The 24,224-nt window shown below is 40.3% G+C and overlaps 1 protein-coding gene across 1 annotated transcript in view; it reads right to left on the reverse strand.

Moving 5' to 3' along the window:
• Positions 1 to 24,224, reverse strand: part of LOC132811908 (transcriptional activator GLI3-like) — a 381,995-nt gene that overhangs the window by 330,753 nt on the left and 27,018 nt on the right. Inside the window, exon 2 of the mRNA XM_060822859.1 lies at positions 4,518 to 4,680. Coding sequence (XP_060678842.1) covers positions 4,518 to 4,641 — 124 coding nt within the window. The 5' untranslated portion in view covers positions 4,642 to 4,680. The remainder of the gene's footprint in view (positions 1 to 4,517; positions 4,681 to 24,224) is intronic.

A 24,224-nucleotide genomic window follows, 5' to 3' on the forward strand; every position in this document is an offset into this window, starting at 1 on the left:
CAGCACTTGTTAGGCCCTCTGTGAATGCATGCATGCACAAACACATATACACACACACACACACACACACACACACGTACACACACACGTACACACAAACATGTCTATTGAATTAACATTAAAGTACCGTAGTTACCAATAACCATCAATTACTTCACTGACACATCCTTGGTGTGTAAATGCAAGCAAAGTGTTCACTGGCAATTACATTCAGGAACAGCATTAGATGATCCAGATCCTGCTCTTAATGCACACATGTATACTTCTAACAGGAAGTCATTTGCCAGCAGGAATCCTGGCTGAAATCCTAAACCTAGCCCAGGGGCATTTAAAAGACACCATTGCCATCCTTGACTGAGAGCAGTTAATTCAGAAACTGAATGCAGCGTACAGGCTAAAATAACTTTGTACATTTACCAATTAAAATATCACTATTGCATCTTTCTTCACTTTTACAAATTATTCATAACCATTCATAGAATAACCAAAAGTACATCTATGGGTAACAGAAGTCTAAATACCTGTCTCAAAATTAGTGGATTTGACTATTACAATCATCTTAAAAATGAAACACAAGGAATCCGGTCACTGCAAAGCTTGCATGTGCATCAGTGAGCTAAGACAACATGGAAATGAAAGGGTGCACAGTTAGCAAGAGAGGACAGAGCACAAGAAAAATAAATGAAAAATTCAGGATTTTTTCTCCCCTTCCTGTTCTGAAGAAAGATGACACAAAGACACAGAAAGAAATATGAAGCGGCATTCGTTCAAATGCTCGCAAGTTAAAATGCCCAAGTTAACATCCACAATTTGATTAATGTGCTCTCAACAGTATATTTGAAGCCAAATTCAAAAATCAATAGATATGTGTTGTTTGAAAACCCATACAACAAAAGCTGCCATCCACCTATTAATGTAGGTGGTTCAACAATTTCGAGCTTTATACTTTTTCATCTCCACAGACTTTGATCAGCCTTTCTGAACAGTATTCTCAGAAAGCAGTTTATTACCCACTCCATCAAGTGATCAATGATTTCATTAATATGACAGATCACAAAACTGTCGTATCATTGATACAGGCTTGAAAGATGATTCCAGTTTCCTGCCACATTTCCACAGTCTAGGATACTTACTGGCAGCTCGACTCCATTCAATATTTTCACAGACACAGAAAACTAAAAATCCATTTTCAAACCAATTTCAATTAGAATCCAAGAGTTGTTATCACAGGTGCAACAGAATGGGTCTGTAAGTGGAAAAGTCGTCTGTCCGTTCTGAAATGAAACCTTATCTGTAGCCACAAAGATGGCTGAGGACAGCCTATCTGTAATTTACTTTTTATCCTGTGTTAACTTAAGCTTACTTCTGTCACATGGAATTCCTACTACTTGCTGTTAGTGGGTAATCTAAAAGCTTAAGGAGTGTATGTGAGCATTGATCTTTTCTGCATGAACTTTCCTTTGAACGTTTGCCCCCACCCCACAAATTTTAAATAGCTCAAAATTACATACTAGAGTAAAGATCTGTACTTTTAAATATTACATTATTCTGCAAACATTACATTAGTTTAAGCTTCATAACTGTGAAGCAAAGAACATAGTTTTAAATTTTAAAAATGACAAGTGCCGTCTCGACCCATTGCATTCCCAGGGATTTTCAATTGCAAGGGCTGGAACATTAGTATTTCATTAATTCTGCACCCAAGTAGAGAGGCTTTTCTCTCACCTCCTCCAGTCTCCTTTAGCAAATTATCCCATGACGGTGGATTTATTCTCTCAAAGACCCCAGACTTTGAGAAACAACAAAAGAATCAGAAGACTTTCTGGTCCACCTGCCTGGCAAATGATGAAGCAGGGAAAAGCATCCCCCAGAGAAACCAATCAAACCATTGTGTGGCACAGTCAGACCTTTTCAACTGTCAAACCAGGAGAGGTGGAAAAGAGATGAAAGAACTTGGGATGAAGCTACCGTTTATGTAAAGATACAGGATTGGTCTCCCAAGATTTAATAATTGGAGTGGTACTCAACGTTTACTTTAAAAAGACAGCATGAGCTAGCCTAACCAATAAAGAAATAAAAGTTAATGTAAAATCCCTAGTCTTTATGAAAACAACTATCTGAAGTTGAATTATTAACATTTAAAGCTCGTGAAGTCCACTTAACAGACACTTAAATTGCTAGAAAAATAAATTGTTCTGTGGCTTTTCAAATACAAAAATAAAGCACTTATTCTTTAAAATGTTGCAATATTATTTTAATCTCTATTTTAAAATAAATTAGTGTGGCCAGAGTAAAACTGTGAAAAAACTCTTAGACAATATTCATTTCAAACTCAAAAACAACCCAAACTCCCAACAAAAAGTGACATTTTTATGAATTCTAGAATGTTTCCTTTTCATTTTGGTAGGTGGGTGGACTGGGGGAAGGGAAAGCAGCAGGATTGCAAGAAAGGTTTTCATAATAGGGCTAAAGTCTGCCCTGTCCCAGGGGAGTCAGAGATCCTTATCAGCTACTGTGGATTGGGTTTCATGGCATTCCTAACTGCCTTCTATCATAATGTGAGAGTCTGCACACCCGACCCCATCCCCCTACCCCCTTTCAGAATGTTTAATGCAGGCTTAGCTCTCCATATTGCTCACTGCCTCTTTTCAACTCTGACCCACACAACGTGAGTCACGTATTACTTCATTCGGACCATGAGGCCATAAATGGGTAAAAAGTTTTAACACTCCTTTAACAGCAGCATTGCTGGAAAGTACAAACTACTGCTGCAGCAGGAAGTTGTTCCATGCAAGAGCTCTACTGTTTGATTTTTATTACTACCCCAAGATGATCTTTTTTGTTCCCTCTTGCCAAACTCCCCAGAGTTAAAAATGCTAATTAAAATGGATGGGGAGGGGTGACGCAAGAATTCATCTCCATCTCTATATTTCAGGGGTGGAGCTGGCTGGGGGAGAAGATCTCAGGGGTAGGGGGAGGAATCATAAGAAACTTTAGTTTTTAGGGCAGTTCCTCCAAATTCTGCAACACTAGGTTGTCAGCTCTTAACACAATTTAAAAAGAATATACACCTACCATTTGGAACAAAAGAGCAGTGAGATTAAAGGAAATAGCCACATCCTTGACATTAATGCAGTTTTCATTAAGTCACAGTACTCAATAATTCACACAGTAGGAACCTATCCATCAAATACATAATTTTGGCAGAACTCTGTCAGAGCTCTGTTCAAACATCAGCAAATATCAACGTTTCAAATACAAAAGCTTCACAAATATTAAAAGCATTAGCTGTCCTCTTGAGTCGATGAAAAGCATCTGCACCAAGCAATCCAAACATATTGTGCTGAAGATGGTTTTTCAGTTGGTCAAAAATGCAGATTCAGAGCAAGGACACAAGGTAGAAGGGAAGGGAACAGAACAGATTGGAAAACTCAGTGATATTCACATGGAATCCTATGCCATAAAGAGGGACCACTCAGCCCTTAATGTGTGTGCCAACTCTTAGAGTTATGTAATTAATTCCATATGCCCATTCTTTCTCTCTACCCATCGAAATAACTCCCCTTCAAGTATATGTCCCATAAGCTTTTGAAATTTACTACAGAGTCTGCTTCCACTATATGGAGGCAGTGCATTCCAAATGATAACACACTACATAAAGAGAAATCTTCATCTCCTTTCTGGTTCTTTTGCCAGTTATTTTAAATCAGTTCTGAGGTTGTCAACCTTTCCACGAATGGAAATACTTGCTCCTTACTTTCCTTATCAAAGCCATGCATAATTTAAATCTCCCTCAACATTTCCTACCCAAAATGAAAGAAAAACTTTCCAACTTTCCACAACTTTTCCGGTCTTTCCACATAACTGAAGTCCCTCATATCTGCACCCAGCTTGTAATTTTCTTCCTCTCAACATGTGTAAGATGATCCTCAGTTGGTGCACCGATTTTGTGCCTCAGTCTGAATCAAGCATTTTATTTTACAGATTAGCAACCTCAGCAAGTTCAGGGGTTTAATCCATAAACTTCAATTTAAGCATTTTACCAATCATCCATGTTCTCTGTGCCTACTCTCCCCTTGCACAAACCAGAAACTACATGCAAACGGCTAATCCAAACACTGCATCCTCAGTAATGACAGTTCCATGGAGGCATAACACACCACAGCATATTTAAGGGAGGAAGAGAAACCACTTGCACATATGTACAACTGGTAGCATCTCTTGCACCCTCTACACTAAAGGAGAGGGAAAATAAATCACAGAAAATCTCATCAAATTACAAACAGAAGCTTTAATTGGAACAGCACCCAGCAGCATGAAAGAAAAAAATGCTCAGCATTGGTCTTAGAACAGGGATTACGTTAATTCCAAATTCTTCTTCCTCCACCCACTACCAACACTTTCCCAAAACAAACAGAAATCCAGGTGCAGCTGATCTATTCATGAGGAATGCAGAGAACAAAAACAATAATTGCTGCTCTCACTGTTAGCAAATCCCCATATACTACACGACTTACCATTGGATGTTGTACTGGAGGCTATGGCTTTTTCACTGACATCTGTGCGAGAAGATCCCTTTACAATGGAATTCTCTACTTTTTTCTTTTCAGCTGCAGTAGTACTGTGTGACTGGGCATCCATGGTGATTTTTCATTACCTCAGCTCTCAACACCAGCACAACTGTGAGGCAAAGAAATTGAACAGTATTTTAAAATAAAATCCACATTTCATATTATACAAGGTTAGACTAAAGGTTATGCTAAAGGATCTGCTATATGTACAATTAGCAGTACTTTCTATCACTGTTACGATCAAACACTTACAAAGACATTTCACAACACAGCCAGAACTTTTCTGAGAGCCTATCCTTGGTTTCAGTTTAAAATACTTGCATCCACAACCAAGTACAGAAATAAAGTCTTATTTTTCACTTATTGTATTGGCAAACTGCAATTGAAACTTGTCAATATATATCAACTCTCACAGGTAATCAGCTGTAAAAGCAGCTTTCTAAAATTTCAGTCTAGATAAAGTCAGGCAAGCCATACATTTTGTATATGTGAACAGGTTTAAAAGCTGGTATCCCAGACCTTATTTTCAATCTACTCCCGTGAATACCAATCAGGTATTGTTCAAGTGTTTTTTATTGTTTAAAACCCAGTTATTGATTTTTACCAATCAAATACTAAACAGCTAAAATAAAGCAGACATTTTTTAATTTACAGCAACTGATCGAGTTAAAATTTTACTAAATTTTGGAAAACTTAAAACAAATTATGGTATTTGATTGTGGTGGCTTTCACAGCTTTATAAGATTTTGTAAATTTCAGCAGGCCTCTGGCATAGTCCTTGCAGTTTTGGAAAGTGGAGGATTATGCAAAACTGTAGGTATGCACCTTTATAACACCCCAGCAAAGTAGCACTATGAATTTGTGTGACTGTCATGAGCTGTACTGATGATCTGAAGAAAACTTCTTATGCCACCTGTTGCATGAGCTGTGCTTTATTTATTTATCCATTGTTTTTACTGGCTGCTTTTTCATTGCATTTGCTAAAATTAATTGATAAAATTTGCCCTTCTTAACTTAAAATCATATTGTAAATATCATATCTTCTCTTGGATCTTTTCCATGCTCTTTAACAACTGCTGTGTTTTTCTTCTTTCCTACTATAAGCTGATCTGCACATTTTTTTTTCGCTATCGCCCTTTTATTCTCTTGCAGTCTTACTTTTATTCATTTCATTAGTAACTTCTTTGCCTCCTTTGGGAAGAGCTGTCCAAAACAGCAGTGTCACAGCATTCATCATCATTACATCAGCAGCAAGAAAGTTCACACTGATTGTTATCAGCGTAAAGAGCACTCTGATCATTGTGCAAGCAAACATAACATGTTTAATTTTTAAGAAATAAGCCTGAGTATTTGTGGTGTTCAGCAGTACAGCTTTGATCTGCTCTATTGAAAGTAGTCTTTGGGGATACAATCAAATTCGAACAGTACAAACTATAAAAGAAAAAAGAAACAGAAGAGAAGGCGAGAGTGGGAAATTAGACTTTGTGCTCAAGCATAAAGGCCTGTTTACCAGCCCGATTGAACTGACAAAATATCAAGGGGATTTAGGAATTCAACAAGACTGTGCAACAAATAAATTCAAATCTAGATGATGTATAAAAAGAATAAGATCTGCAATTTACCAATTAATATAGTCAATAAAAGCAAATCTTGTACCTGTGCAAATCTTGTTCCATTAAAGCTGTGTCCTGCTATTGCTCTGTACCTATGCAGTGCTCCTGGGTGTACAAACAACATATCTATTTCACACTTGTGAAGAAATTGATACTGAGTTTGCAAAAGCTGATAGGTAGTAACTGAAACAATGAAAATAAATTTAAATTTGAATTTATCATATTTTTAAAAATGTCAATTATCATAGTAAGGTGTTTATTCATGTCTTCGACTTTACATAATCTAAAATACGCATGTGAGAGGAAAATCAGAAAATTAGGGATGAGCACTTACCCCAAATATCTTATTTACAAGGGCATTTTCCTTCCTAAGACAATGGTAGTAGGTTAAGTTTCCTTTTACAAGCTAAAATTTAACACAATCTCTCATTATTCTTTAAAAATGAAGCTTACTCCATTTTTTTAAATACCAGATTAGCTACTTGAGTTGATTAAAGTCAAGCAGCAGTAAAAAAAATCTAACAGTGCAAGCAGCATTTTCAACTGGATTAGAGGATTTTAATTAGCCTCTTGCTTTTTGCCATTTAGGTTTAACATTAAGGTTTACTTTGTGCCGACTGACTTAACCAACGTTGCTTCTATGTACTCTAGGAACCAGCTATAATCTTCGCAAATACATCACTGAGAATAGCAAGATTTGCAATATTCATATAAAAGTTTCATTCAAAATGAAGATCCGAATAAAAATTGTGCCTCATTGAAATATTAACTGAAGTATGGGTATGGATTAGGAAGACAATGCAACACCAAGGGAAAAGCACAAGGTGGTCATTTATGCATTTTTATCCAAATTCAGGATGTCAGCTTTGGGGCAAGGTTAACATTCATTGCCCATCATGTACTGTCACCGGGAAGGTGCTTTGTGTGCACATTCATAAACTATTTCAGTCCAGTGGTGAAGATCCTTACAGTTATGTAGGGAATTCCAGGACTTACACAGTGACAATGAGGGAAAACATAATCCTGAAACAGGATAGAATTCAACTTTGACAAGGAACTGGAGATTTTGACACTCCAGGTTACTCATTGCCAATGTCCTACTCGGTGATAATAGTCATCAGTTTTGGAGGTGTTAAGCAAATAAACATTGACAGTTTTTACATGCATATTGGGAAGAAATAGTGGCCTAGTGGTTATGTCATTGCATTAGTAATCCAGATAGCCAGGCTAAAGCACTCAGGACACAAATTAGTGCATAACAAATCTAACCCAGTAATATCTTCCCTTATTAGGGAAGGAAATCTGCCATCCTTACTGGATCCAGCTCATATGTGACTCCAAACTCACTCACAGTTATGGAGTTGACTCTTAAGTGCCCTTAGAAATGGTCTAGCCAAGCCAGTTATGAAAGGCAATTAGGCATGAGCAACATCTGTTGTAACGGTGTCTGTCCCCAACAGTCTTCTGTTCTGCCAGACAAGCCTGAAATCTGCATTCTACCATGTGGGTACAATTTCCTTTCAACCCTTAGGGTTGAAATGGAGAGTTCAAAATCTTGCGAATAAGTTGAAACTTTCTTACTTTCATGCGTTTGCATTTTATTTCCTAAACTCACATCATTTCTATGCAGTTCCCAACTCTCAGCGCCAAAGCCAAACATGAAAGTAAGAGTGGTTTTCAGCTTACCATTTGCACTTTTGGCCTTCATCAAACACTATCTGCATCACAACATCCCTGCATGCTCATGGGCACTGTCATTGCAAAACACACACACAAAAATGCATCTTGTGAAGATGTTTTGTTTGTGTCTTAGGTTCATTTCTTAGTGCTCACTAAATTTACACTTACCCTGAAAGTTACCAGCCTCTGTTAGTTCCATTGCTCTTTAGCGCAAAGGGAGGTGGGAGTTGCCATTCTTTGGCGCAGTGAACAGTCAAGGGGATTTACAAGTTGACTGTGTCAATGTCACAGCTTACAGCAGCAGCTTCCATGGCAAACACATTGCATATGCTCCAACCAAATGGCTATTTGTGATGTCAAAGTGAAACAGTCCACAGTGGGGTCAAGAAAGTCTACAGCCAGTCAAGCAGTGCTGTCACAGTCATTCAAGGGGCTTGTCTGATTCCAGTCCAAGGGGAGTTAGCTGCGGTCAGTCCTGCAGGTTGGGTTCAGTAACTCTGGAGCTTACAGGTACGTCAATCAGGATGCTAAGGAGACATCAGTCTGACAGGATGTCAACTTTCTTTCTGCCTTGAGACAAAGGGAGAGATTACTATGATGGAAGTGCATGGAAGAGCATATAGTGGTGATGCATTAGTAGAGGTAGTAAGGTATCTCTAGTGAGTGAGTGGGAAGGAAAAAGGGCATGAAAGGTTAGTTGTTTGGGAGGATGAAGTAGGTGAGAGTTATTCAGTGCACACAATGCATAGAATAATGCCAGTTGTGGTTCATGTACTTCGGAAACATGAGTATGCAGTGGCATAGTGATGGCCTTGGGAGTGCGAGATAAAAGAGAGAAGGTGGTAGCATATATCCTTGCAGACCACAGAAGACAATTCAGCTTCGCTGTGAACTGCTGGGTGTTGCACTTCACTTTGGCTACTGTCCTGACCTGGGCCACTATCTGGGTCCAGAATGGCTGAGTCTAGTGCTACTCAGCAGGAAACATTATTACTCTCTTCTCGACCACATCGTCCACCAGCATCTCCAGGTCTCTCTCAGCAAACTGAGGAGTTTTGTTTGCCTTTCTCAGCCATGTCATTAGGGAGAAGAGTTCATGAACACAGTGCAAACAGCAGTTTTAGGCTTGTAGCACCTGAAGTGCTTTGGACCCGGTGTAGCAGCAGTAGCATGAACGTCTTAACATTTCAGTAGTGGTGAGCATTTCCGCCTCTCCTGGTTACACAAGATGGGCAGGAAGAGGCCAGCTTCATTATTAATGAGCTGAAGAATGAAAGATTGTGTGAATAAGGTTCGCAGATGACCAGCCACCATTGATCTCATCAGAGAACACACACTACCACAAAACAGCAAAATTCAGCTGTCAAATTCATGGTTTCACTCTCATTGACGGTTGTGGATTTCCCCAAATCAGAATTATTGCCATTAATTACAGGATTGGCAGCATCCTTGGCAATGCCACTCACTGTCTATTCATCAACTTTGTGAAAACCACCACCTTCACCTGTCATTTCCTCTATCACTGGGACACTATGGCTACAGTTCATCCCACCCACAAAATTCACTGCAGTATCTTGCCAAATCTCCTACAACAACACCTCCTTCCCAAACCTGCAATCTCTACTAACCAGGAAAACCAGGGGAGCAGTTGCGTTGGAATACTCCTGCCTATGCTAGGTCACATATCATCTCATCTTGGAAGTGTATCAGTATCATTCACTGTCACAGAATTAAAATCCTGGAACTTCCTTCCCAACTGCACTATAACTACATCTACACCAGATGGATTGCAGTGGTTCACCAGATCTCTCTGCACCAACTTCGCACACATAATAAGACGTGAGCTATAAGTCCAGTAATGCCTACACTGTAAAAACATTTGTTGTTTTAGTGGCTTGTTAGGTTACTTCAAAACACAATGAAGAGTAAATCACATTTCTGTGGGTTTGGAGCTACTTCTCGGCATGACAATGTACTTCCTTAGATGCAAATGAATGAATCAGGTGAGTCTTTACAACAATTCAACAGTGACATGGTAATTATTATCAATACCAACTTTTGATTCCTGATTTATACTTTAATTGAATTTCACCAGCTGCTCTGGCGGGATTTAAATTTTTAGTTGGTATTTTCCAGAGTCAGCAGCGGATCCACAGTTGGTAATGAAGGTGGGGGTGGGAAGGTGGAATGGGTGTTGGGGTGGTATTGGCAGTTTCTGTACTTCAGAAAGTTTCAGGATGTCAGTCTGCATTTTAAGGTCTGCAGCCAATTAGTTGGTAGCCTGCCAGACAGCTGCTGGCTCAGTCTAAGGGTAAGCAACACACAGGGTGCAATGGTTGCTCCTGGAGGGCAGGACAAGGTCACAGTGGTGGACTAGACAAATAGGATCTACATGTGCTGGAACTAGTGAGGAAGGAAGGTGGGGTGTTGCAGTGATGGAATCACTGGGGGTCAGCACCAGCAAAACCACAGGGGCAACTATTGCCACTAGAAGCCTCTTTGTGGAACAAAGCAGCAGAAAAGGAGAGCACCCTGAACTCCAAAGCCCATCGGGAAGCTGCTGAGATTTATCCAGCAATCTTCTCGCACAGTAGATTGACTATCTCCTCCACCCCCCAACCACAAGGTAAGATGTCAAAAGAGGTGGGAGTGGTCTTCAGTTGACAGTAAGCATCTCCATTGAGCTCTGCCACCTTTCCCACCACTGGCAAATTAGCATGGTGACAGCAAAGTGTGGCCCAAGACACCTTCACCACACAACACTTCCCCAGGCCATATGGCCTGTCGCCCTACCTCCAGGCCCATCCGCAGAAAAACAGATAAAATTCAGCTCCTTGACTCCGGATGGTCAGCCTAGATCCGTAGATTATTCATTCTGTAACATAGATTGCGTACTAAAATTCGTACAATTGCACCTAATTTAGATCAGCTGGTGCATCACAGAAAAATGTCAAGAGTGTGGTACTGAAAAAACACAGCAGGTCAACAGCAACCAAGGAGCAGGAAAACTGACTTTTTGGGCAAAAGCCCTTCATCAGGAATAAGGCCTCATTCCTGATGAAGGACCTTTGCCCAAAACATCGATTTTCCTGCTCGTCAGATACTGCCTGACCTGCTGTGTTTTTTCCAGCACCACACTCTTGACTCTAAACTCCAGCATCTGCAGTACTCACTGCCGCCGCCATCATAGAAAAATAACCTATTTCTTTGTTTGAATTGGTATGCAGTAACAAGATTGTAAAAATTTGAATTTAGTTTCCTTTACTGTGAAATAGAGACTCTAGAAAAAAGGTTGATATCTTCCCTTCTCCCGGACTCATGCTGAAAATGAGTTTGACTCAACACATTATTAATTGGCTAAAGACTCCTTAAAATGCCAGAGCATATAGGCTATGGACCATGTGCAGGGAAATGGGATAGTCTACTTTGATGTTTGTTGTTAGGCATAGACAGGGTGCACTGAAGGGTCTGTTTCTCAGCTGTATGACTCTATCTATGACTCAATCATTCTCAGCTCTCCTGAAAGCCAGAGTTGGTTTGATGCAAAATCTCCAAAAAGCTTTAGTAGATTTAAAGATGTGATTCTTCTCTGTTTTGTTGATGAAAAGAGACTGTTTTTGACATTGATATCACCAAAATGTCAGTTGTTTTGGCTAAGGAAGTTTAGATGTGGAGATACCCAAAGAAATCACATTACTCTTGTTATTACTTGAGTCTGAGGTGTGGAAGATTTCATTAAAGATTACATGCTTCAGGTCAGCCTGGTGGCACTGTGGTTTATTAACGTAGTTTTCACTTTGGCAGGGAATGGCTCTGAATACAGGAAGACAAGAGCTGGGTAGATTTTCTTTCCTTTACAATTTTTATTAAATTTAGAATGGATGGGAATAAGTTCACTTTCTCTTAATTGTACTGAACATGAAATGAAGTCATGATGCCACAGTACAGAATGGTGGTGATGTCTATTTAAAGCATACTTTATTGCTGTTTGCTAGCAGCTTTTTCGCAAGATTAAAAATAGCTAACAATTCGTTGATTGTACACACAATTAGGACACTCCACATGCAGGTAGACTGGCACCTTTTAATCCTAAAGAATGACAGGTTTAGGTTGGGTGGAATGTTAAAAATCTTAAATTTGAGATCAAATTGTCTTGAATCCATCTTCATCAGTTTTTTTTGAAAAAACAGAACAAGGTCAGCAACCAATCTGCTTCCAAGAGGCAGGTTACCTATTTAAATATTTGAATGAGACTGTATATCTGACAGTTAATTCTGTTTTAAATTTTATGCTAATTCTGTTTATGCTAAAACAGAATTAACTGTCCCAGTAAAATGCTTTCCAGTACTGCTTGTGGGTCAAAATCGCTCTCTTCCACCTCACCACCACCATGATCCATATACAACTGTCCATTAACACATCCTTTCCCAATTCCCCTGCCCACCTCAATGTTTTCAATCCCTTTCCTCCTCTGACCTTAAAATTCATCTCCTTCCCTCACAACTTTTCCAACTTGTCATCACCTCTCCTGACCATTGAAAACCATCTTTTCTGACCAAAGACCAATCTCCTGACCAATCTCCCAGCACCTCGCCTCAAACTTCTTCTTCCTGCCCAAACCCAAGCCCCAACCTCCAATCTTTTAGTCAGCCAACAATTGCGTATCCAACATTTTCAGTCGTTCCCACCCCAACTCTCTGCTTTTCAAGTACTGCATTGTACCAAAGACCTATCCACCAACAATCAGTCAGCCTCACTTATTGGCTGGGTGCAGCCAAGAAATAGGACAAAGATGTCCTATGGACCCTGTCAATATATTCAGCAGGACATGAAGTATACTCACACTCCTAGGTTTTTATAAACATATAATTGCACTCCTGCCCTCCCATTTTCCCTATAAATATTGGGGTTTCTGTCTCCTATATTGTTCCTTTGGATCATGGTTGGATGGTAGAATAGACTGGAAGAGTGGGGAAGATAAGTAGAGTTGAATATCAGGCCAGTTAATTTCCTTTTTGATACCACCTTTTGAATGTAATTATTTATATGACAGCCAGTATTGTTAATAAAAAAAACTGTGCCTAAAACTTGAAAACAATTTATTTTTGAGTTTACCACATTTTTCTTACTGCACCCAGCTAATACCCAGTTGCAGCATAATATTGATTTTGCAGTCTCCTGTAGATTAGGGACTATGAAAAAATTAAAACTCTTCAAACTCAAATGACAAGATATGTTAGAGCCTGTGTTAAATGTTAGATGATGTTTAGCTTTATATTAAATGCAGTCTTCAAATTCTCTTGTTCTCACTCAATCAAGCAGCGCCTTCAGAAATCTAGATAAACAGACTTTCTACAGCAAGTAAGTGTATTAGGAAAGGTTATGCTCTTAGCCAGCATCTACTCCAGCAACATTAAAGCTGTTTTGTGTTTCAATAGAAAAGGTCTCCATCATCATAACAAAGAGCAAGAGGTGAAGTCACCCATCACATCCCCCTCTCAAAGGCAAGAATACTGCTTTTGGTATGATCTTACTTATTCTTTGAATGCAGTTCAACCTCCGCATACAAATGAATACGCTATTATCCAAACAAGAGAAACCACAGGGCACTGCCCCTTTCACTTCCCAACAGCAACCTTTAAAAAGTCACATGAGTGCCATCCACAACATTTCACTCAAGACCTAGTTCTGAATTTGCATCTGCTTTAGTAACAGAAGGATTCGAGTACATTCACTTCATTGATAAGTTACAAGCACTCCAAGTTAGGGAGAAAACACAAAAAAAAGGTCAGTATTTGGGATTCTTTCAAGACTCTGAACCAAAAATCAAACAATAAAGCAGATTAGAAGGAAAGAATTGACCACTCTGAACTGATTTATCCACTATTGTTGAATAGATCTACAATTCTATCAGAATAAAACAGAAATTAAAGGCACCAAATTGCTCACTTCTGGAGATACTAATCCAGAACAGCGAAGTTTTCAACCTACATTATTCTATGAGCATGTCTTTGCTTTACCAGGATTATAAAATCACCACAAATCAAGCCTGCACTTTGCCTGATGGACTATCCATGAAATTGCATTTATGTGTTTTTTCATAGGTGCTAAGTAGTTTAAAAAACTGTAACTTAATTCCTGCTTTAAACAGCATTAGGAAAAGTACACAATGTTCCAGATTAATTTTTCAGACCAAGAATTCAACTGTCAAATTTTCTTGACTGAGCAAGGAGTCCAAAAGGCTACCCTTATCAACAACCAGTTCTCATGAAGGATAGTGGAGACAGCACCATATGATTACAAAGCACCAAAACAAATTCCTACCCGACTGGCAAAGTAACAAGAGTACTCGGACATTTTCTTGCCTTTTTAAACCGAAGTATATTATTAGGTGTGTTTTAAGATTCCTAGCAATCAATCTATAAGCAGCCCAAGTCCAAGACAATATGCAATGATTTATGATGAGAGTCTTTTCAGTCAGCTCACCATTGTAATAGCCAGAATAATTAGAAAATATCAAGAAAATAAAGCTAAAAATTACAACATGTATTCTGTCTTTGCACAATGATTGCCAGCCAGTTTCATTTTCTTCAGAAACTGTATCACCTTCATATAATAAAAACTACTTGAATGTCATAGATAACATCTCCAAGAATCAAACCCACCATTTACCTTCTCAATAACTAGTGATGTTACCATTTCTGGTGAAGACAGTAATGATGTGTACCCACATTCATTCAGTCCTGTACATCTTTGACTGGATGTTAAGGGATGTACATGACTGGGTAAGGAAATAGAGAGAAGCTTATGAGGCCTCAAAATAGTGGAAGCCCTAGAGGTATACATAAAGTGCAGAGGGTCACTTAAAAAAAAAGGCCAAGCAAATTTCTCTTTAACCTGCGGCTACGCAGGTGCTGGGAGGATTGTACATGCCAATCAGCATTGGCTCCCACTTCCAGACGCTAGAGACCCATTGAGTCAAACAGCAAAGAGGGAGCATGAGAAAACACAGGCAGATAAAATAAAGGAAAATTCAAGAGCATTTTATAAATCTACTGGAGGCGAGAGGGCAACCAGCGAAAGAGTAAGGTCAATTAGGGACCAAAATGTGGAGCTAGTAGAAGTAAGTGAGGTTTTGAATGTGTTTTGTTTCTGAATTCACTGTAGAGAAGGATGATGTAGGTCTAGAGATCAGGGAGAAGGGCTGTAATACATCTGAACAAATCAGCATTGTGACGGAGAAACAATTTTAGTGGGGGTAAAAGATGATAAATGACTAGTTGTAGGAGGCAAGTAGTGAGATTACAAACTCAAAGATTAATTTTCAAATTCTCCCTGGCCAGTAAATCTAATATCAATAGTAGAGAAACTATTGGAAAAATTCAGGGGTTCCGAATTAATCTCCAGGTGGAGAGGCAAGGCTTAATCATGAATCGCCAGCATGGCTGTATTAGGGGGCCATCTAACAAATTTGATTGAATTATTTGAGAAGGTGACTCAGGTAGTGTTGTTGATGTGGTCTACATTGGCTTTATAAGGTTTGGACAAGATTTCACATTGGAGACTGGTCAAAAATGTAAATGCCAATGGAATCCAAGGAAATTTGGCAAATCATATCTAAAATTGGCTTTGTGGCAGGAGACCAGGGTATCTGGAAGCCTGTGTCTGGTGTTGTATAACAGGTTTCAGTGTTAGGTCACTTGCTGTGGTGTCAGGTTTATTAATGATCTCGACAAAAATGCAAGAGGCATGATCAGCAGATTTCGCAGATGACTTTATAATTGGTTTTATGGTAAATAGCAAGTAGGCAAGTCCTTGACGACAGGACAATATAGATGGGTGATCAATGGCAAATGGAATTTAATCCTGAGCAGTGTGAGGTTATGCACTTTGGGAGGATTAACAATACAAGGTCATAAACAATGAATGAATGGGCCCAAGGAAGTACAGAGGATCAGAGGGACCTTTAGTGCATGTCCATAGATTTTTGAAGAACAGATAGATCAGGTAGTTAAGAAGGCATATGGAATACTTGTCTTTATAACTCAAAGCATTGAATAGAAGAGCAGGAAAGTGGTCATCAAGCTGTATAGATTATTAGTTAGGCCACAGCTGGAGTACTGTCTGTAGTTCTGGTCACCTCATGTAGAAAGGATATGATTTCAGAGGAGATTCACCAAGATCTTGCCTGGGTTGGAAAGTTTCAGGCATGAAGGGATAAACTTGGGTTGTTTTCCTTAGAACAGGAAAGGCTGAGAAGGTAACTGATTGAGGTATACAAAATTGTGAGAAGCACAGACAGGAAGAAATTTTTCCCCTTAGTAGAGAGTTTAATAATCAGGGACATAAGGTAACAGACAAGAGGTTCAGAGGGCATTTGAGACATTTTTTCTGTGTGCTGTATGCATATGTGTTTGATGACGGAGGCTTTCTGCGCTATCATACACTGACATCAGAATCTCCAAGGTGCTTGAATGATGAGGGCTACAGCAGAATCACATGAGAAATTCAGCAAGGACTGTCTTGATATTGAAAGCAATTCCCTGCACTCTTTATGCACCTGCTGGTTGGCGAGGCACGTTTCTCACAAGGCAGCAGTGAGTTACCAATGAAGAGGGAATATAGACTATATAAGAGTCATGGAAACAGACTCTCTGTCCAACTCATCCATGTTGACCAGATATCCTCTAAATTTCTGCCTTTTACCTTAAATCTGTGTTGTTGGTCGTTGATCCCTTCACCAAAGGGAAATTTTCTTTCTGTCTTTGCCCTCCACTATTTTAGACATCTCAACCATGTACCTCTCAATCTCCTCTGCTCTAAGGAAAACAACTCCTGTCAATCCAAACTCTCTTCATAACTGAAATTCTCCAGCCAAGGTAACATCCTATTAAACAGGCACGACAAGGTACAATAATTTCTCACTACAGTACTAATTCTGTTCTTGTTAATAGAGCTACATCCTTTTACTTTCTTCCGAAAATATTTAAAAATATCAAGACTTCCATTATTCTGACGCAGCACGATCAATCTGTATCCATGCCAGCATAATGGTTATTATATTAGACTTCTTTATTTAACCATCATGTTTTGAAATTTACATGCATAAAGAGGCTATGATTCTGTTCCTGCGCCATCTTTCCCTTTTCTCACCTTACTTTCTGATGCACTCTCATGATTGCTCCATACCTTCCTTTTACACATGTTATCATTGCTCATTGTGCTACCCTGTTCTATTTATTCTGATTTGGTTTGAATTATTTATTGTCACATGTATTTTGTTACAAGTGTTGTATAGTGTCACCACTCTCCGGCATCATCTTAAGACACAGAAAAATAAATGAAAACATAGAATATGAAGGCAGAAAAAAGAAGAAAAAAAAAGAAAAAAGGATTCAACTTTACAGTCCTTCTTGTTAAGTGTTCCATCATGGGGCCTGGGCCTAGTGGTCAGGCACGCGTCTCCTTGCCCTGCGGCGCCATCGCTGGAATGAAGGTCACCATTCTTCCACGCCTTCTTGCCTCCACCCTCATCACTACGCGTCCTTGATGGACCTCACCAATGCAGACATCACCGATGCTGCTGGGTACCGCACTGGCCCAAGTTCAGTTCCGCTGCTACCTCTCTGAATCTGTGCTGGATGCAGATGTCGCCTGGAACCCAAACTCGCCTCCGCCGCAGCAGCCCTGCGATTTCTCTTTAACTTATTAAATTCCCCTTGTCTGAACACTTCTTCCTGCAATGTTCAGTTTAAAGCCCTCACTACAGCCCTAATTATTAAATCTGACAAGACACTGGTACCAGTGGGGTTCAACTGAAGTCCATCCTAAACAACTCCTTCTTCCCTCAGTACTACTGTTTGCGTCCCATAAATCAAAGGCAGTCTGCCCTGCTCCAATCAGTGAGCCACATATTCAACGAACAGATCTTAATTATCCTGTGCCCATTTTCTTATGGCTCAGATAATAACCCAGAGGTTATTACTTTGTGGTTCTGTAATATTATTTAACCTAAAGCTGCTGATACTTGTACAGCAGAACAACTTTCCTACTCCTATCTATGACATTACTATCTAATGAATCATGAAAGTGGATACTCCCCTCCCACTTAATGTTTCTGTCCAGCCCTGAGGAAATTTCTGTAACTTTTGCAATGACACTTCAGAAGCATAGACCAGCAATGCAGGGCACACTAATAACTACTGCACATGAACATACAACCAGCTCAGATTAGACCAGGCTGCATTCACTTGCTCTGTAAGCACTCACTTCTGTGTCTACCTGTACGCTTGCAGTGTCTTCAAATTCCCTTGCCATGTTGTACCATGTTCACACACTGACCCGACAGCTAGAGCCAAAGGTTGTACTGAAGTGCTCTTTTGCACAGTCACACAGACAAGCTACTGGTCAGTAGGAACCCGACCATAAGAATACACAGTACTGCGCACAGATCAGACACATCAATAAGCCCGTATGTCCCTGCTGCCAGTGTGGCATATGTAGTGCTGTCAGTCAGTGAGCCCCAAAACATTGAGAGATGTGTGTAATCTGCACACAGCTCAGTCATTTGGCTGATCAGGAATAGGCAGAACAGCATTAGAGAGTATGGTTGTCTACAGCGGTAGAGGGTTATTGGCCTCCTCAGGGCATGTAGAGGACTGGGGGGGGGGGGGGGGCAACAATCATTACTGAATTGAATTTATTGTCACGTGTACTGAGGCACAGTGAGAAGGGCTTGAAGGCAGGGAGGACAGTTTAAGGCAAGGTTCAATGTGGTAAGACTCCACATAGGAGAGGCGAAAATGGGGGAAGTGGGTGGAAATAGGCTGTTGAGATCGTGTGAGGTAAAAGAGGACAAGGAACTTGGGGACAGGGATGGGAGGGAACTTGGTGACCACGCATAACCCATGCTAACAATATCCATCCTGAACTGCATCCCCTGCGATTCCTTGCTGTTCATTAGAAGCTGACTGTAACTGCAAAATGTAACTGGACAATTTTCAGGCTGGGTAGAATTGATGTCAGTTTGTTGAGTGAAAGCATGGAATCCATGTTTGCTGGACACTAGGACATGGCATGCATTGGCAAACTCCAGCTATATTTAATTTCCAATCATTTGCAATGCATGCAGAGTGAATGAGTTTTGGCTTCAAATGCTGCTCAAAAGTGATTTTCAGCAAGCTATTAGTGCTTACAAATCTAACATCGCCATCTCAGTGATGTAGATGTGAGCAGCACTGACTTACAAACTTGCACGCTGGCCAAAACCATTCCATGACATCAATCTTCCAAGGAGAACATCACCTCGTCATTTCTCAGAGAGTCATAGAGATCAACACACACAAAACAGCCCTTTGGCCCACCACACCTGCACCAGTCAATAATCACCTAACTATCCTATTCCCATTTCTCAGCAATTGGCCCAAAGCCTTGTGTACCTTGGCATTGCAAGTGCACATTTATGCAAGTTATGAGAGTTACTGCCTCCACCACCCTTACAGACAAGGAATTCCAAATTCCCACCATCCTCTTGGTGAAAAAGCTTTTCCTCACATCCTCTCTAAAACTCTGGCCCTTTACCTTAAATCTATACTCCTGGTCATTGATCCCTCCATCAAGGAGAAAAGTTTATTTCTGTCTACCCTGCTCATGCCCCTTACATTATATCTGTCTCAATCATGTCACCTTCTCAATCTTCTCTGCTCCAAGGAAAACAATCCCAGTCTATCCAACCACTCTTCATAACGGAAACTCTCCAGTCCAGACAACATCCTGGTAAATCTCCTTTACACTCTCTTCCCAGTGCTGTGACATCCCTCTTATAATATAAATTCCAGAAACACTCATAACACTTTAGCTGTAGCCTAATCAACATTTCAAACAATTAGACTACATGCCCATAGAAGCAAAATTAGGCCTTTCTGCTCATCAGGTCTTCTCTGCCATATGATCATGACTGATATGCTTCTCAACCCCATTTTCCTGTGGTCTCTCCATAATCCTTGATCCCTTTAGTAATCAAGAACATATCTATGTCTTAAATACACTCAATGACTTGGCCTCCACAGCCTTCTACAGCAATGAGTTCCACAAATTAACCATCCTCTGCCTTCAGAAATTTCTCCTCAATCTTGGTTCTAAAGGGCTGTGCCTACAAGCCCCAGTCTCTCCTACTGGTGGAAATATTTTTTCCATGTCCACCCTATCTGGGTCTTTCAGTATTCTTTAAATTTCAATGAGATCTCAGCTCATCCTTCTAAACTCCATTGAATCCTCAACCACTCCTCATGTGACAAGCTCTTCATCCCGAGGGTCATTCTTCTAAACCTCCTCTGAACCACTTCCAGTGCCTCCTTCCTTAGATACAGGGCCCAAAACTACTTACAATGTTCAAAATGTGATCTGACCAGAGTCTTATAACACCTGAGCAGCATACTTGTGCTGTTGTACTCTAGCCCATTTGAAATGAATGCGAACATTGCATTCACCTTCCTAACTACCAACTGAAGCTGCATGCTAACCTTAAGAGAGTTCTAAGCTAGGACTTTTATGTCCTTTTGTGTTTCTGATTTTTGAAGTCTTTCCCTGTTTAGAAAGTACTCTATGCCTTTACTCTTTCTACCAAAGTGCATACCTTCACACTTTCTCACATGATCTTGCACTTGCTATTTCTTTGCCCACTCTCCTAGCCTGTCCAAGTCCTCCTGCAGATTCCTTACTTACTCAACACTACCTGTCCCTCCAACTATCTCTGTGACATCTGTAACATAGCAATAATGCCCTCCCACTAAATTATTTATATAAACATTAACAAGGCCCCAACACTGACTGTGGGACCTCACTGGACACAGACTTCCAGTTGAAAAATTACCCCTCAATCATCATTCTCTGCTTCCTGCCATTTAGACAATTGTGGATCCAATTTGCCAAACTTCCTTGGATCTCCTGGACTCTTATCTTTTACCTTTTCCCATTTTATTGAAAGCCTTACTGAAATCCTTATCGACATATCTGATCACCTCATCAAAACTTTGGACAGATATGACCTGCCTTTATCAAAAAAATGTTGGACAGACATGCCCTTAACAAAATCATGCTTGATTAACCCCTGCCTGTCCAAATGCAGATCGATTCTGTCCAACAGAATTGCTTCCAATAGATTCTCCACCAGTGAGGTTAGACTGACTGGCCAATTGTTTCCAGGTATGTCTCTTGCATCCTTCTTGAATAAAAGTACCTCACTGGCTGTCCTCCAGCCCTCTCCTGTGGCCAGAAAAGAACTAATTTTTTTTGCACGCACCCCTGCTATTTCTTACCTTACCTCACACAACCTGGGATACATTTCATCCAAACCTGGAGATTCATCTATTTTTTAAGCCTGTCAGACCACTCAGAACCTCCTCTCTATCTCTGTTAATTTTTAAAATTGAATCACAAACCTTTCCCCTGATTTCTATACCCATATCGTCCCTCTCATTAGTCAACATTAACAAAGTATTCATTTTGAACCCTGACACCAAGCACAAATTAACACTGTAGTCCTTATTGGGGCCAACTTTTTCCCTCATTATCCTTTTAAATATCATGTACGTGTATAACAACTGAGGATTTTCCTTTAATTTACCAGCCAGTATCCTTTTATATTGTGTTAAGTATTATGACAGACTCTAATTAGATGTCAAATGATTGATGTTGGTCTGGAATAGAAGGGCGTCAGACTGCAGGAGGCACTCTCTTTTGATGCAATGTGTCATTTTGATGACATTGCACCTTCAAGTTGACACACATGCTGCGATCAGGTCCATGATGGAGCAGATAATGGAGCTTCTGAAGATGTGGTTCTGCTACTTGAAGCGGTCTGGGGGCTGGCATTGCACTGTAGCCTGGACAGGGTATGCCACATCTCCCTGGTGTACTGTGCTCTGCACAATTGATGCAAGCAATAAGGTGAGGTGCTGGAAGCTGAGGAATTGGAAGAAAAGGGAAGCAGTCTTCGAAGGAGGAGGACAAGAACGATGGGGAGGAGGAAGCTTTCCTTGTGCATGACACAGCTCACTGCAATGTGCTACAAGGCAGACAGGACCCGAATGACACATTCTTCCCGTGTCTGCATGGGTTTCCTCCGGGTGCTCCGGTTTTCTCCCACAATCCATGTTAGGTGAATTGGCCATGCTAAATTGTCCATAGTGCTCAGGGATGTGTGGATTAGGTGCATTCATCAGTGGTAAAGGGGGTGGGGGAATGGGTGTGGGTGGGTTACTCTTCAGAAGGCTGGTGTGGACTTGTTGGGTCTCATGGCCTGTTTTCACACTTCTATAATTCTATGACACCCTGTAGGTAAAAGCTTTGGTGTGTGTGTGTGTGTGTGTGTGTGTGTGTGTGTGTGTGTGTGTGTGTGTGTGTGTGTGTGTGTGTGTGTTGAACTGCAGCCTCTACTCAATTCATTTGTCTTAGTTTTTGCTGGCTGTAAATAAAAGAATATGCTTAGAATGTTCCCCTCCTGGGCATTAATAACATGCAGGTCTCCAGTGAGCATTGAGAACAATGTAGCGGTGCCTTAGTCATATAGTCATAGAGATGTACAGCACTTGGAGATGATGTTGAGACAGCACGTAGCTAAGCACAGGTAAACTGTGTGACTTGCTGCTTTAAGAGTCAGAAGTGTGAGACAATGGGATTGTATGTGTAAGGGAGAGTCAGCCATGTGCCATGAGCAGCACAGCTTTGTGGCTGTTGGGTCATTACATTGCCAGTGAGTGGCAATGCCAGATTGCCAATGCTTATCTAGATGCACAGCAGCTTTTAAAAATGGCATGGGTGCCAGAGTTACTAGACTTTCAGCATGTAGCTGTTGAGTGGCAACTTGTTTCAGGAATGGTGAGTGGTAAGATGGGGCTAGTTTCAGGTGAACGGACACCATGGGGAGCGGTAGATAGTTAACGAGGTGAATCTGGCAAGTTAAGTGAAAACTCACACAAGCTCTAACACCGAAAACTCCTCCAAAGCATTCAAAGATATTGGCCTTAGCTGAAAATGTAAGATGTAGCCCCATGACATTGTACAAATTTCCTGCTGCACTTGCCTACATCACAACAATGGATATCTTGAGAAGTAATGCACTGAAGCATCCTGAAGTTGTGAAAGATACTACATCTGGACCAGTGAAAATACTTGCCACCTCTGTATTTGCATTTTCCTAAGTACCTTGCACTCAGCTTTCAAATGAAAACTGGATTCTGAGAACAAAGATCTCATAGCAATATCATGAACCAAATTTTGCTGAAGTAAGGTAGCTCACAGTGTGTAATCATTGGCTTGTCAACCACATTTCTGTACCATAACACTCTGGAAGATCAAACTGATAAGAGCACGGTTCGTGCAAAACGGTACGAGGGTCCCAAGTGTACCACAGAACCAATACTATTTCCTTAGCCACTGAGATTTAAGGAATGTGAGACTAAACAAGGAGAAGAAAATAAAGATGATAGTGTCAAAAAAAGGAGGAACGCCAGAAAATAATTCCTAATCTGCTTACTGCATACAGGAATGAGCCTCAAGTATTTCATCTACTCCCCTTTTAGGCAAGATTGCCCGGGGCTGATTCAGCAATTTCCAAATTCTTCGGGAAGTAGATATTTCATCCAACCTGTTTAAGACAAGTTTTGACAGACCTTTGAAATAGATGGGATTTTAACCTAGAGTCTTCTGGCTCAGAGGAAGGGACACTAACACTGTGCTACATGTTTCAAAGGGTAGCTACACTCTACACTATCATATCTCACTTCTCAGGTTCTCAATTGGCCATTAATACTCTAAATCAACCAACTTTTAAGAATAACAATGAGGCTGAGGATGAGATCCAGTTGTGGCATTAATCAATCTAGCTATACCTGGAGATTCATTATTCCTTTAATCCTCTAAGCTTGCTGGCCAATTGTACATGAAAAGGTAGCATCATGAACACACTATTAGTTTCCAGCAGGGTTTGATCCCCATCAATCCCCAATCTTTCAGAATGCCTTTGTATAATTTGAGCCATTCACAACAAATTGTCTTCAGTAGTTAAGAGTCATTGTGCATCGAAGAAAATATTCTAACACTAAGGCAAATAGCACTGCTTATTATTGTCAATCAATAGGGTGACCAAGAGATAGGAAGGACAACAGCATTTCACCATGGACTTTTTATGGGATTTGACGTGGTATTTTGCTGTTATCAAAAAACCTAATCAGTGCAGCACCCTCTGCAGGGCATCAGGACTTGTGTGAACAGTCTATGTGACTGATTAACCAATCAAACTGAAGATTGATTAACCTGGAGCACAGAGTCTAAAACTGGAAATGACAGAATACTGAATGCA

Source organism: Hemiscyllium ocellatum, chromosome 4 (assembly GCF_020745735.1).
Source record: "Hemiscyllium ocellatum isolate sHemOce1 chromosome 4, sHemOce1.pat.X.cur, whole genome shotgun sequence".
In the NCBI taxonomy this organism is placed as follows: Eukaryota; Metazoa; Chordata; class Chondrichthyes; order Orectolobiformes; family Hemiscylliidae; genus Hemiscyllium; species Hemiscyllium ocellatum.